Raw genomic sequence first — 16448 nt, 5'->3', positions numbered from 1 at the left:
TTCTTAATATACGCCTTAATTGGTCCCCTTAGCTAAAAGGATATTCGTAAGTTAAACATGAAACAAACCAAACGTAGCAAACCCAAGCTTAACAAGCGTGCTATCTAAAGGTCTGGTTCCAGTACTGCCTTCCAATTTGTGAAGTCACTTAAACCAACAGAGTGGATATAAACCAGTACCTCTCTAATTTGGCAACATGCTGCCGGCCTGCAAAGGTATATAAATGACTCCATGCGCTATAAATACTCTGTGTATGAAACCTTAACTTTTTTTTTTCCTTTTGAAGTTGGTGATTTCGCCCCCGCCGCTGTGTAAGGCCGGGCCCCACCGGGGCTGCCGGGGCCTGGGGCAGCGCTGGGGTGGGGGGCGACCCCGCCGGGGGGCACGCAGGAGCGGGGGCGGCCCGGCGCGGCTGGACCCCCCACACCGCCCCCAGCGAGCCCTGCCCGGGCCCGGGGCCGCCCAGCCCCCCAGTGGGGCGGGGGGCGCACACACCCCCATCCCCCCGCGATCTCCGTCCTCCCGCCTCACCGCGGCCCCCGCCCGCCATGTGCCACCCGGGCTCCGAGCATGTGTCGGCGCGATGCCGCCCCCTCCCCTCCCCCCTCTCCCTCAGTCCCCCCCCTCAGCGGGGTGGGGGCGTCAATTGGGGCTTCCCCCGGCCCGGCCCCCCGCCCCTTCCCCGCGGCCCGGCCCGGCCCGGCCTCACCTGCCAGCGCCAGGATCTGGGCCTTGTGGAGCAGCAGGCGGTCGCCCCACTCGCCGGGGCTCTCGTCGTCCTCCTCCGCCTCCTCGGGGTTGCGGTACACCGTGTAGACCTTCTGGTTGTCGAAGTCGAGCTGGGACGTGGGGCTGAAGTCCTGCACGCAGGAGACGGGCAGCGCGTAGCAGACGTTGTCCTCCAGGAACCGCACAAAGGCGTACATGGTGCGGCGGGCGGGCGGGGCGGCCGCGCCGGTCCCGCGCTCCCCGCTCTGTTATTGTTCCTCAAAATCCGCCTCTGCGCTCGGCTGAGCTCGCCTGGCCGCGCCGCCAGCCGGGCGGCCGCCAGCTCCGGGCAGGCACGAGCAATCCAACGCGGAGCGCCGCGAGTCGGGCTGCCGAGCGGCGAGGGGCGGGCGGGGGCCGGGGGCCGGGTGGCGGCGGCGGGCCGCGGGAGGAGCAGCCCCCGCCCGGCTCCCCCGCCTCGGCCCGCCCGGGCCCATGCGGGAACACCCCTTCCGGCGGCCCGGGCGTGTCCCGGCCCTTCCGCGGGGCGCGGGTTCGCCTCGGCCGGCTGCCCGGCAGGCCCGGGCCTGCCCCCGCGCCCCGGCCTCGCACCTCCCCGCGCAGGCTGCGGGGTCGGGCGGGTGGCGAGGGACGGCTCCCGGGCCTCGGCCTCGCCTCGCCGACCGGCGGGCTAGCAGGGCCCTGGCGCAGGCGCCTGCCCTGCGGGCGGCGCCCCCGGTGAAGGCCCCGGGAAGCACTCTTCCCAAGCTGAAAACTCCTTATTCCTGCTCCAGAGAAACAGGCCCTGGCCCGGTTCTGTGGAGGCGACATGCAGGGAGCTCTGCGTGGAGGCCGGGGCAGTGCTGGCAGGCGCAGGGAGAAGGGACCCCCGAGTGGCTGTGTGAGGAGAGCAGAACAGATCCTTCGTGGCCGAACAGCACAGCACGGCCACCTGCCAGCCATCAACGGAATCTGAGCGTTGGGGTTTACCTGAAGGTCTTCAGGGTGACGCAGAACCACCTGCACCAAATGGCAGTGTCCAGTGCTGATCCCTGGAGGAACAGAAGGCTTCCCGCCCTCCCCCAGAACAGCACAGATTGTTGAGAAATTCTGTGCAGGTGTGTAAGAACAAGGGGTTGCAACTGTGCCAAATCCTGCATATTTTGGTGGGACTTACATACTAGGTATGGACATTTTGAACTTCCTGGATAAAAAAGAATAATGTGGCAACGTTGCTGGTGGTTCACAGCAAACTCTTACCCATGCTTCTCATGCTGGTCTTAACCAGTCAGTCTTAGGAACATAATAACAATACGTGGAAAATTATTTAAAAGCAAGAAATAAATCACAGAATGAGCAATAAAGAGTAAGAGAGGTGCATCACTGGTTTTCTGTTTGCAAACAGCCAACACAACATGAAGCCAAAATACATTCTCTTTTCTGGCATTTGCAGTACTGTCTGTACCCATTACATTGAGTTTAACCACACTGAACTTGTTTTTCATAGTTATCTTTTATAGACTTCGTACATGGGAACAGACCACAAGCTGGAAAACCTGAAGTAAAGTTTTGACTAAGCACTGGCATAGGTTACCCTGAGAGCCTGTGGAGTTTCCATCCTTGGAGATAACTCAAAAGCCATCTACCTGGGCATGGTCCTGGGCAGCCTGCTCCCAATGGCCCTGCCTAAGCAGGAAGCTAGACAAGATGACCTCCTGAGGTCCCTTCCAACCTCAGCCATTCTGCAAAAGTATCAGAAACTTAACAGTTATGCCCAGCAGAAGTCTGTCTGTCCCTTAAGCAACACATGAAAACATGAATACATACAGGTATAGTTAAGCTGATGTAAGTATTTCAGTAACAAGCTGTAAACTTCCTGTACAGTAATGGCAGCTTTATTATTTTAGCAATTACAGAGTTTTGCAAATACTTCAGTTTAAGATTGGGAATTTAAATGGCAGTACTTTATGTTAACAATAAAGTATTGCCAGGCTGGTATGTAATTACAGGCAAATATAAGTCTGCTACAAAGTATGGATGACAAATGTGTTCTAGTAGCTAGGCTGCAAGGGAAATAAAATTCCAGCAAAGATTGTGTTGCTGATCAAACAATAACAGCTGTAGTGCTCCTGTCTCCTCTACCTTGTGTTACAATGGAGGGAGCTGCAGAAAGACAATAGGACAGACTGATAGCTGGAATTACTCCGTGGACACTGTTAAAATTATGTGAAGGGCAATTTTGTCTCACCAAGTTTAGTAGCTAGTGAGGGATTCAGTACACTGACTTACCAGGATTGTATTTCCTCCGCAGCTGAATTCTATTAGCAACATCTAAGACTGCTGTCGAGGGAAAGGAACACAGGAAAATGGAGAAACTGAAAATAACAGAGGAAGTTAAGAGAAGCTAAGGACTCAAAAATTAGGTTGACTCGGAAAAGGAAAGATGTCTTCAGGTAGCAAGGAGGCCTGAGTTATTTATCCCAATGAAAGAAAACTGAAAGAATTCATGTGAAGGAAACAAGGTTGTAGTGGGTTTTTTTGTTTGTTTGGGTTGGTGGTTTGGGGTTTTTTTTTGGTTTATTTTGGTTTTAAAGGAACACTCTAAATGGTATTTGCAACATTTTACATTTGAAGGTCCAATTACAGCAAAGATCTTTGTATCAGCAGCAAAGAAAATGTCTAAAATCCTTCAGAAAGGCTGTTTCACAGTTCTCCACTGAAGGACATTTTTGGAAACAGATTAAGGGTTGGGATGATAAATGCGTGTTTACACTTGGTCCCTATTACACACGCTGAGCCAGAAGGCATTATAATGCTGAGAAATTAATAATGATCCCATACATTTCTCTTCTGCTTACAAGGAATAGTTTTAATTTCTGGCTTTAAAGTCTATAAATAATCTGCACCGGTTAGCTGTGAAACTGAGAAAAAGATCCATTTAAGCACAGAATGAAAGACAAGTATTGCCACTCCTTACTTTTGGAACTTTCCCATTTCTACTAATAGTTGGCCAGCTGTTTTAACACTGAGGTTAGCTTGAGGTTTAAAGACGTAGAGCTATTTTAAAGGTGTGGGTTTTAAAACTCATTGTTAAGGGAATTACTGGATCCTCACCAGATTTAAACCCTCTAGCAAGTCCAGCCTTCTAGAAACAACACAACCCTGCTGAGAAGTAGATTGTCATACTTTCAAACTACAAATGAAGCCTCAGCCTGAAAAGTAATAGTGTCACTCTAAGAGTCAGGAAACCACAAAGCACAGTCCCAGCCAACCCTTGTGGGACTCCTGAGTGGCTGTTTCTTGGAACACCACCTATATTTTGCTGCTGTTATTTTTCTTGAAAAGTGAAAATAAAAGCATTAAAGCAAAAGCTGATGCCTGCTGTTTTGATGTGCACTCTGTTTCCACTTTAAAGATACAAAATGAAAAGCTAATAGTACCAATAATAGTTACGCAGGTGCTAAATCTCTTTCACAGCAAAACATTAAAATTAAGCTCGTCAGTCACATTACTTCCATGCTTAATACCAAATCCTCAAGGCAAACCATATCAATTTTAAATCTACTGATGAAGAAATTCCCATTTTCTTTTACCATTCAAGTGGAGGTGCTTCACTACTACCTGACTACTCAGCAATAACAGTACACTGGACTAGCGCTAGGAATCCCTATGCATTCAATACACAGCTAAGAAAACTATTGTTTTCTTGTGAATTTATCTCCCAAGTAGTGCATTTATTACACAGTTGGTTTAAAGCTGTTTCAAATATACCCTGAAGAAAAGCTGTATTAACTTTTTTTTTTTTAGGTAACACTGTATTTTAACGATGTCATTTAAAGTCATAAAGCTTAAAGAATAACTCAAATAACAATGCACAAGAACTGAAGACTGTTCAAAGGTTTATGTATGTACAGGCACGCAATCTACTCACAATCTGGTTAATTTTTACCAAGAATATGATCAATATGGTGGTCAGAAGATACTTCCATTCCATAGTATCTCATTTTTTGTCTTATGGTGAAGGGCAAGATAAAGTAATTTCCAGGTATAAATGAATCTTTCTCTGAACAAAGTCATATACAGCTTCTAGATGTTTTGAGAGAGAGAGGGTGGTTGCAAGGGGGGAATTTGCTAGCTAAACAGAGCAGAACAGACGTTCCAGAGGGTTGTTCCCCTTTGGATTTTTAAATACTTTTTAACTCTGAAGACACTGTTGCTACATTCTGCTTTCAGCATCATAATGATTACATATAAAATTCAAACAAACAAAAAAGAGGTCCGGTTCCTGTATGATCCTAGAAGATGGATGAGAAAATATTCGTGTCCACATATAATTTCTGAAACACTCCAATACCAAGAGAATAGTATGGGAACCTAGATTACATAGATACATTCTTAAGATTTAATCTTTTGAAATCTATGGCATTAAACCATCCTCAGAAGGGGAAGGGCATCACTGCAAAGCTATTTAATCCCAATTCCTGAGAGTGATCTAACCTTCCTTGGGGCTGAGGATAATACTCAATCATCTTTTACATTAAACTCTCATGTCCTAGCAGAATATTCTTTCAAAGAAATGAAACCTAAGGAACACTTTATGGATCCATTCACATAGGAGACACTTATTTCCCAGCTGGTATATTCTGTAGCATGAAAAGGTAATGATTAAGCCAAAGTGACCACTGGAGAAGGCACTTTCCTCCGTGTTAATGGCTGGCTGGAGAAACCAAGGGCCAAAGAAAAAGCCAGACAGTCATTAACTGCTGAAAAATGAAAAAGTAATTATTTTCTTTGGGTTTTTATATGTATTGAAAAGATAAAATTCCAGTGTCTGTTGCTGTGGATACTGGTCGGTAAGATGCTTATCTTTCCCATTCTGGCAGGCTATGCAATGGATAGATCTGGGACTGGCAACCCTTCAAGAATGTGTGCCAGACTGTATTTTCCTTTTCCAATTTACAGGTTAAACGTGCCCAGAGAAAGTCAACAGGAATCAGGAGATGCTGCCAGTTGGTGCTATCTTGCCTCGGCGTGAGCAGTCATTCTCCCTGCTCTCACCCAGTCCTTTGCTCAGCGGGAGCCAGAAGCTGGGCTGTTTGGGAGCTGCAAATGACTCTCAAATCATTGTGACTTTCAGCTCCCACCCTGCTGTATACCATTCAACATCTTACTAAATACCATCTTCTGTGCTCAGTATGCTGTTTTCCATGCTATAAACTTATTGACTGAGAGGAAAGTAGGAAAGACATTTTCTCTGAGCTGACTTGTGCGTGGACTTTACCTTTAGAACATGACCTTCTGGTACCACTGCCACGGTCTTCAAGAACTACTCTAAGACAATGCTGGTGTTGCAGCCCAAATAATCTTTATTGCTATTACCATCCACTGATGGCTTCAGCCTATATGTTTTCCACTCTATTAGGAAACTTTCTTTTAGATTTTCCCTTTCCTTTTTTAAACCAGACTTTTCCCTGGCTTTTGACAGGCATTTTACTAATTCGACTCTAAAAGCTGCTGTACATACATGGATTTTGCACCACTGCAAGAATTTGATTCCTTCTGTACCTTAGATAACAAAGTGACTTTCATTTGGCAAAGACTAAAGTCTTTTCGTAACCTTTGGGCTTCAGTGTAAAAATATCATGCCCATGATTATGTTATGCTTTAGACAGAGCTTCTGAGCAAGGCAGTATTAATGACCCTTTTTCATAGTATTTATATTTTGGTTTTCTATTCTCACATCTGTACATCACTGTTCTGTCTTGAACTGGTATTTATATCTCATACTGACAGGAAAAACAATCCTGCAGCTCTTTTCTGCATACACCTATTCTGCATGAGAGGTTCACACAAGTAGTATGGGATATGCACAGAAGAAAAGGAGGTCAACTACTATACTGACTGCACTTTTTTCCAGATTGCTACCTCCACAGGCTCACATGTCCACTTTCCTTCAGAAGCCTGATTTTAGCGGGAGAATAGACATGCTCTAGAGATGGTTCTTGCTGTTTTGGAAGGTTCTTGACAATCATCATCATCAGGAATAGGACTGTGTGAGGGCAGAGTCAAAACTGCTTAAAGAGATGTTTTCACACCTCAGTGCGTTTTAATTCATGCTCTTGTCATACTCCTAATGCCTTTCAGGGCTGGCCGTATTTCAGTATAAAGTGAGTTTTTAGAAAATATTCCCAGGAATTAGTGCTCGCGTCTCACCACTTTAGAAAGTAGAGTTTTCTACTTCTAATGAAAGTCACAACCAGAGATGGACCAGCAGCTCTTCTGAAGAACATCAACTAATGTGGGCACTTAAAATCCTGTTGTGAAGGGTGAGTGGGAGATAACAGAGCAGGAATAATCCTCAGAGTATTTCAGAAAAGTGCCTTCCTGAGCTGTGTCTTGTTAATAATCACATTTAAATTAAAAGAACATAATTCTTCACAGTTGGCAAACTGAATGCTAAAACTGCTGGAAACTAAAAGTGCAAGTGCTCACAGATATAAAAACCTCCACTATACTCTGTGAACCTCTCCACTTTTACTAAAACCAGACACTTTTGTCATTTATGACTTACAAATGAAGTTGCATCTGGTCTGTGCTGGTAGGTAAATTTAAAAAAACAACAACACACAGCAACCAAATGTTAACTGGAAGGGGTTGCTGTCACCCAGCTCCCAAAAATTCATACCATGGGATAACCGCAATAGACCCCACCAGGAATTCTTCCATTTCTTTAAGGAAGAGTAACTCCTTTCATCTCTTACAGCACAGAAAATCAGCATTCATCTTTGCCCCACTTACAAAGAAGGTGTTCCCTCAAAATAGAAAATGGCATAGGAAACTGATAACCCAAGAGGTGTTTGAAACCTCGAGGGGCTTCATGCTTTGCCAGTATTTTCCACAAAAGCCTGAGCAACATCTGTTGTGCAATAATATTTAACATTCAGGGGAATCGGGATCTTTTTTAAAGTGTGATCAGAAAGGAGGTCCCTTTATAGGCTGTCAGAGTATTCCTCATAACAAAGAAAGCTTTGTTTCATAAAGAAATATCTTGTACTAGAATACCCTGGGGAAACTATAGTTTTGGTTTTTTTTAAACAAAGACGGGAATTTTTGAGTTCGAGGTTCCCTTTAAGTGCTCTTCTAACACGAATATGTTTAAGGATGCTCTATCAAGTTCATGCATGAAATGTCATCCAGCCGTTAGTAGATTTCTATGCAAATACAGCTGTGAAAGCTAATAACTGAAATCTGCATTTTTTTCACATTGCCAGCATATTATACAACTTCTCATTCTTTCCTGTTTTGTAACTCACATTAGCCTCTCGTATCAATAAAACAAAGCTCAGGTTATATTGCCTCCTGCTTAAATTCTCTACAAACATCAAAGCTGGACATTTGAATAAGCAATTTATTGTATACATTTTTATTCAGTTCAGTATACTGATATTCTCCTAGTAAGAATAAGAATTCTGCAGAATGACTGCAGAGAAACACACCATTCAGAATATGAATTGGAATATTCTTGCAGCACTTTTCAGTGAGGATGGTGTGATATTAAGATTAGATCCTGCATATAATCAAATTTTGATGCTTGTACACAGTCTGGTATTTCTTTTCCTTTATAAGGTTTGTATGCAAAAAACCAGCAATCCAATATTTTGAACATACCCCAACTGAAGATACTGTACAGTTCAAACTGATGAAAAAATAATGTCAATGAAAATAAGAAACTGTCTGGGGCACTGCAGCGTACAGACTTTGCTAAATTCATCACAACTAGTTTTACTATTCTGAGGACAGAAAATATTGCAAAACCAGTCTTTCCATAACAGCTAAAGTAAGCAGGGCTTGCGTCCATCCCTAAATTCAATCTTGGTGTATAGATTGACTCTTTGGGAATTGTAAATATTTCCACAATCTTTCAAATTCTCTGATATGATACACACAGAATTTCTTCTGAATGGCCTATATTTTCCAAATTTGCTCCCTTTTTATGTAGTAGTACATATAAGAGGTAATAAAATAGAAAAGATAAGATAGGTGGGAAGACAACAGGGATTATATTACAAGCAAAAGGTGGCACTACTGAGAATATATCACAGTATTTAATGAACATAAATATAAACCATACCTACAGTTTTTATCCAAAAACACATGAGAGAAACACAGAGAGCAAAGAAAGGCTGAATTTTGTTTAAGGGCTAAACCAGAAGCAGCACAGCGCCGTAGCTCAAGATACTCCTATAAATAGTTAACTGGTTGGGAAGTAAGCTAATAATGGTTTAGATAAATTTTCACCTATGAAAAGTGATGAATTGACTCATTTCTTAACAAGTAAGGACAGTTCAGTAGACACCATTATCTGCCTTGCCTCTGACCTGGAGGGACTATCTCTACAATGAAAGGCATAGTCAGTCTCCAAGGGTAAGGCAGTCTTTAATCCCATTGTGTGATTACTAACAAGGACACCAATTATAATTTAACAAAAAGGGGAGAGAGTGATTTCATTATACTGAGGCTTCTATATATACCTTAATCATCAGCTACTGCCCACAGAGGCTTTTCACTGATTTTAGACACTATATGTGGCACAAATATTTTGATTTTCCATGGTTTCTCCAAAACTCACTGAAATCACTCCTGACCATCAAAGTATTTTTTTAAAAAAACCCTGTTAATCAAAAAGAACAAGGACAGTAACCATTCTTGTTCACAACTCATGTTGTAAAATGGACTCAAAGAGGTGTTGGACCTAGAAAGGACTCTGGTGGACCTCAGATACCTGTAATGCAGCTTTATAACCCAGGAATTCCCACAGAGTTATTGCTTACCCTGCAGGGATGTCTCAGAACAAGATCTTAAATACCATCTGGGCTCAGTGTGGAAGCTGCCAAAACCCCATCCACAGAAACTGTGGAACAAGGAGTGTTGTAACGCCCATCTTTCTCTGGAGCAAAGATTGAAAGAGGATACCTCCATCTTCTTACTTTAACAGCCTGAAATTCTCATTTGAAGGTAGGTATATGTAAACCTTCTTTTAAAACACAGGCTGACAGACATTTCTTTAAAAATCAACCAGCAAGACCAGAAGGACACCACAGTGAAGTTTCCCACCTTTAATTGATAAACGCCTCTCTGGGGCCTTTTTCTGGCAAGCGAGATGCCTGCCTTTGGTTCTCTGTCTGACTGAAAGGGTTCAGACACCCTCTCTGCATCTCCTGTTGTAAAGATCCTTTTCTTCATCTAGACACATCATTTCCCCGACTCAAAATGCCCAGGAAAGGAATGCATGTGTCCCCCCATCTCAGGCTCAATGTATTATACTCGAGTTGACTTCTCACTGATCACTTGTAAAGGCAGAAGCACATGAGGTGACCAGGCTACTGCAGGGTAACATATGTCTTTCACTGAAAGCAAACTACTTTGCATTAACCCATGTTTACCAATTATAAGAGCACAAACATGGGTGGTTACTGTAAATCAGCTGGCTTGTGGGATACTTGTTATTCCTCGGTAATTTTTTTAGGGGTCTGTATTGTAGAGAGACAAGTATTGCTGAAGTGGGAAGTAAGAAATGTAAGTAACGATTAGGCTCACTCTTAGATGCCTCAAATAGCTCCAAGGTTATATTTCCTCTGACAGAACACTCTCAGTGAGCATACTTGCTGCTCTTACAGCACATTACATGTTTTAACTTGTTCAGGGGTTTGTTTTTTACATCTTCAGTTTCTAAGACAATAGGAAGTGAAAAAAAGATTGTTTACATATGAATGCCTAACTTTGTTTTATGTCTTGGGTTTTACATAAGTGTGGTCCTTGCTGAAATAGCAAGATCAATATAAACTCCATGCTTAGGAAGGCTAAGAAAAAAAGAATTGCCTCTGTCTTAAAAAATCCTCTGAAATGACAGCCATGTCTTTGGGATGCTATTTGATGAACATCAGTAGAAGGCTGTCAGTAATCCGTATTGCTAAGTGGTTTATTTACTTGGCAAGTAATGTGGGTTTCAGTACCTAATTTTTATCTTTTAGGTTTAGAAGTTTTGGTACTAGTGATATAATTTACCAAGTTATCTCTAGGCAATTAAAATATATTCTGTGGTTTAACCTTTGGATGATGTATAAATACACATAGACACTCCTACAAAGCAATTTGTCTGCCAATCTGGAAAATGCTAATGTTGTAGTCAATAAGTCAACAGTCTGCAATGTTAGATTACAAAATTAGAAAGAAATCTAGTTCATATTCAACCCAGATATAAAGATCATAAGGATTTCCAATTTTCTGTGTGGGGCAGTAAATTTCAAAGATGACTCTATTCTGCCCCAATAATCATGATCTGCACAGCATGTTCAGGTATTGTTGGAGAGATTAAAAACACAAAAACAGAGCAGAACAGCTCAGCATCAGATAATCACAAGCAATTCTATGTCAGCAACAGACAGCTGGAAACATATGCCAGCAATATTGCAAAAGTGGTAAAATGGAGATTTCGTGACAGCAAGAACGTGGGATTCATACATTAAGCTAAAACTCAACCCAAAACATTGAAATTGTTGTTCACAAGTAACAGCTCTGTCACAGTGTTCTGAAAGTCTACCATTTGGCATGAAAATATTTAAAGCAAAAAATAAGCAGAAAAAAGTATTTTTTTTCTCTCTGTAATATTTTGCATGTTGAACATCTGTATGATTTCAGTGTTATTGATTAATTTGGACAAAGAGATGAGACTAATTTTTCCGGATCAGCTGGTCAAACTGTACAGTTATGTACCAAATCAACGATTTGTGAAAATTTTGTGTGAAAAAGCAGTTAGATGGAATTTTATCTACAAATATTTGTTTAAAGATTTTTTAGTTCAAAATACACTTTAAAAGAAAATGAACAGCACTGTTTCATTTCAGTTGACATAGCTTGAGTCATTCTGGTACTCCCTTTCCCTTGAGCTTCAAGTGTCCGTCAAGTGTTATACTTCTTTGATACTCATTCCCATCTATCCCTGCTTTTGTCTTTCACTTTTTAAAATTAAACATCTACTGCTAAGAAGTAAGAAAGTCCAAGAAAAAAGGCTGAAAAAAATCCTATTATAGTTGTGAAGCAGAAGAGAGAAGAGGAAAAATACTTCAGCTTATGAAACAAGAAATAATCTACCTTTCCATTGCTTTCTCTCACAGCCCTCCCCTTATAGTCACCCTCAAAACCTTTTTTTTCTTTTTTTTTTTTTTTTTTGGTAGCTGACCATGTAAAATCACGATAATAAGATTCAAGGATCTGAACCTGAAATAAAAAAAAAAAAAACAAGTTTCCTATCTTCACAACCGTTTCTCAGAAAACCCTTTGTATGTTGAATCTCCTATAAAAATGGAAAATAGCTTGAAAATATTGACGAGAGAGTAAAAAGTCTTCTGATGAGTTCACAACCCCTGCATATGAAGAGCAGTTTCAAAGCGATGTTCTGTAGAGGTGGTTAGGCCAGAACGTTTTCTGATTTTATTGCTGAGGCTCTGCCTTTGTATCTCAAGTGTTTTGTCCTGGGATCTTGCCATGATAAGATTCCTGAAACTGTGACTCTGGGAGGGTAATGGAGACAAGTGACTTGTGAAGAAACTAAGGCCCAGCCCCGAGGTCTTTGTGTTTTAGGACTAGGAGCTTGACGCAGATTGAAGAACAATGTAATGCTTGAGGCACCGATGAAAGATTTTGAAAAACCAATGCAATAAGAGGCGTCAGCAGGGAATGGCAGATTGATTGCAACAACAAATACCAAAAAAGTTCTGAAAAGAACAAAAATGTAGTGCCGAGTAAAAGAAATAAAGAAGAAAAGAGGGAGAGGATACCAAGAGCTTGCAGGCCTCCGGCAACTTGTCTACCTATTGATGTGTATCTGCAGCAATTAATCAAGCAATTTTCATAACTTTTTTACATTGATGTGTAAATTTTGATGATGCTATTCAGTCTAGTTCAGTAGGTGGGGCTGACAGGATCTGCCCTATAGTTCAACGTACTAAAACTTGAGCAACTCATTGAAGCTCACCTTGAATGGAGGTGAATGGAGGGCCAGCACCTCCGGAGGGGAGGTGGCCCATCAGTTTAGGGACAGGAGGAACTGTTCTCTTCTGAACTGGTTATTGGTTCCTCAATATGTAGCACAGACTGGACACCTGGTATTGGTGTGCCTGAAGCAAGATAGGATTTTAACCTTTAACCTGCTCATTCTCCTTCCCCCCAGAATTAATACCTCAATTAATATGTTAGCTTTTTAAACAGACAAGTGCGCAAACTCTAGTTTTGGGATGTAGTGAACCACCAAACCACAAACCTATCTGAATGGGGGCACACCACCAGCGTGCCTAGCCCTGGGATGCTCACAGTGATACCACGGTGATATTCCAGCAGCACAGAGCCCATGCAGCCCCTGCCTGCTGTCACAGAGGGATGTGGCTGAGACAATCCTACATCTGATGATGAAAGTCTGTTTTAACTTGCGTTTGGGGTTGCTACCATGCAAAATGCATTACAGCGGCCTCCATGCTTTTCTCATCTCCAGCTGGAAGCCAGCCCATCAGATCGACACTACTAGAGAAACACTGAAGCCACCTTCTAGTCTCACCTTACCCAGGCCTGAGTGCTGACTGCTGCAAAAAACATGAATCGGGAAGTAAAACAGAGCATTGAATACATTAATCAAAATGATCACTGTTGCAAGATCTGCTCAGAACAAAGAAAACAAATCTGAGGAAAGTTAACACTAGAAACCATTTGCAAGGCTCCATGAGTCAGCTAATGAAATAACTGTCAATTGCAGACACGAACCTTTTGTGCTTTCACACAATTTAAATATAAAGTAATTTGCATTCAGGAATCCAACTCTCCCTGAAAAAAGATTAACAATAGGATTCACTTTCTTTCCACAACCTTTTCTCTCCCTCCCTTCCCCCCAGGGGTGGCTCTGATAAGGTCACCTTATTAATGCAGATCTCTGTTTTTCAGAAAGCAGCCAGGAGTTTAACTGTTTCACTGTGAAATGATCTATGAGATGAGAACAGTCCATTTTTTATCCTTGATTGATCATTTCAGCATGTATAACAGCAAATCCTAAGGGACACCACTCAAACCCCTGCTTCAGAATGACCTAGAGACTCAACGCTAAAAAGTGTTGCGCTCCACTACACAATCCTTCATCGTTTTTTCTTAACTTGGCATTTTCCACAGCACATAATAAAGTTCCCTTGCGTCATTACAGTTCTCCATAGCAAAAACATCTTATAAATAAGCAAAAAATTTTTTACAGCTGGGAGCTGAGTGCCGCCACAGCCAGCAGAGGAATGGAGGCATCAAGCGGTTAATACCTTTTCTCCAGACACAAAGGCAGGAGCAGGTCTATGATCTTAATTCAGGTGTCACGGCTTCTCATTTCCTTCCCTGGCCACCAGACACCTGTTTCCCTGCTCTTAATAGCCTCTGATGGGAACTGCCTGGTGCCAAAATCAGAGGCTCTGGCTCCTGTATGATGAGGTGAAAATAAAGCTCTTTCCCCCCCTTTTCCCCCCAGTTATTTACTGTGTATAAACTTTATCTCAGTTCCATCGTTGAGTCATTTTTCCCTATTCCATGCACTTTCAGCCAACGAATCTTCATTTGCTCTTTTTGGTGACTCTTTGCTGATGTGTACAGAGTGCTTAAATAAATCATTACAAATATAAATAGCAATGGCTGGATTACAAAGGATTCTGGAACACTTGCAATAGTAAATTAGCAGGCAAGCAAACCTACAGCTACCAGCAGCTGATGTAATATTTTATAGTATTGTTTTCTAGATTGTGTAAGGGAGAATTGTTATCCTTTAGGCTTCGTTCTCTGTTTCTTTCAATCTGTCAAACAGTTCAACAATTTGATGCTCACACAAAGTTCACAGAGAAACACCTGGTGGAATTTACAGGTGAAGGTTCTCTATGCTTATAAATCCAAAACATCACATACACAGACTGGGGGAGATACAAGTCTGAGACACAAGTAGCAGTTAGAATTTGGGAAAGAAGCCACGGGGACTACTCTTTATTGTCAAGAGTATTTCTAAACAGGTGGACATTGTATCCACAGAAAGAGCTACCACATCAAGGAACAGTTGACACAGCTTTCCCCCTTTTTTCTTCCTATCCTGCCTTCATAAATACTAAACTTACCCAGACTGTTGTATCATCACAGTGCAATCTATAAATTCCTGTAATCAACTGATGGAGCAACATTAATTACAGAGACTTTGTATGGGCCGCACACATCTTTACATCCCTTTATAAAATGCTGACACATTCCCTATCTAAAAGGGATTACAATCATAGAGGATGATCCTGCAAATGCCTACTATTGAATGTAGCATTTGCTATCATGAGTAAGCCCACTGAAGCTACCAGAAACTCACATGGCTGGGACAAAAAGCAATGATTCACATATATGACTAACAAAGATATTCAGACCACAACATTTTCCATCTGACTATGCTTTTGCAGGCTGAGATTTAGAGGGTTGACACTTTCAGACTTGAGAAATAGCCCAGGACGGCAGGCTGGCTGTGAGATGACGCAGGTGAGAAGTGCAAGAACAGGTAGTGGTTCTCCTCAGAAACAAGCTTAAAGAAGGAAAACAAAATTTGGAAAGCTGTATCAGGAAGGCATTGGGTAGTCACGTTAAGATGATGATGATGACAAAGCTGAAATGGGAGGAGTATACGAAGTAGAAGGGATACAGGAGATAATAGAAGAGATGTACCAAAGACAAGATTTGGATTACGTGGGATTTAGCAGGGACAGAAGGCTCAGCACTAATATAGAAAAGATGGGTAAGCAATAAAAGGATTCAAAGATCAAGAGGTTTAGTTGTGAGCAGCAGGAGAAGTGATTCTTAGCCAATCTGTTGCACTTTGGTAGTAGCTGTTGGTCCCAAGCCAGGATAGAGAAGGTAATGTCCACAAAAAAGTCTCATAAAACTCCCTGATTGTGGAGAAGACAGCCTGCTAGACTTGTTTCTGATCTGTGTGCCTATTTCAGCAAGTGAGTACGTGGTGTAAGTCATGCAATGAAGCAACCTCACAAATACCATATTTAAGTAACTCGTGTAGTGAGCACCCGGAGATGAAATGCCCTTGAATTAAAAGGAATATGCTATTCCCTGGTACAACAAGTAATGGCCTTTCACTTGTCTCATTTTTAGAGACTGATTTTAGTTTTTGGGAGCGATGAGTGGCACATGTTTTAGGTATTTTGCCTAAGGTGTGCTGTTTCATTAATTGAATGCTACTTAACAAAACCTCATAGTTTCAGAAGGCATGCTGTAATAAATTATCTGCAGGTTATCACTGGTGGATACATAAAATCAACTGAAAGTATCAACTGTCATTCAGGAATAGCATGGCCTGAATATTTATTGTCTTTTATTTACATTATATCTATTCTATTTCATGGACAGGTAAGAATTCTAAGACACATTAAAAAATCATTTCCAGTGATAAACATCCACAGTGTTAAAATCAATCTCTTTTCATTCCCACCCAAAACAAAGCAATTCTCTCTCCACCTATGCCCCTGTATTAGCAAAGACCTGACTTTCGGGAGAGTTCTTGCTACAGTCTCCGAGTATTATCTGACCCATATTCTTCCACATGCAATAAAAATCTCCCTAAAAAGTCATCACTATCAGGCAACAATCCAGGGGACAGAATAAAGCCAGGAAAACAAGATTATTGT

At 42.0% G+C, this 16448-nt stretch overlaps 1 protein-coding gene across 8 annotated transcripts in view; it reads right to left on the bottom strand.

Moving 5' to 3' along the window:
- BEND5 (BEN domain containing 5) overlaps positions 1–16448 on the bottom strand; it is a 557320-nt gene that overhangs the window by 29843 nt on the left and 511029 nt on the right. The window contains exon 1 of one of the 8 annotated variants that reach the window (XM_080407662.1): positions 710–15286. The exons of 6 other annotated variants lie outside the window; for them this stretch is intronic. In XM_080407662.1, coding sequence (XP_080263788.1) covers positions 710–926 — 217 coding nt within the window. In that variant the 5' untranslated portion in view covers positions 927–15286. Of the gene's footprint in view, positions 1–709; positions 15287–16448 lie in introns of those variants that run through there. One more of the 8 variants, XM_080407665.1, reaches the window with a different exon arrangement.

This window comes from Falco punctatus, assembly GCF_963210335.1.
Source record: "Falco punctatus genome assembly, chromosome: 11".
Lineage (NCBI taxonomy): Eukaryota > Metazoa > Chordata > Aves > Falconiformes > Falconidae > Falco > Falco punctatus.
The sequence above is the reverse complement of the archived record's forward strand: the minus strand, read 5'-3'. Positions and strand labels throughout refer to the sequence as shown.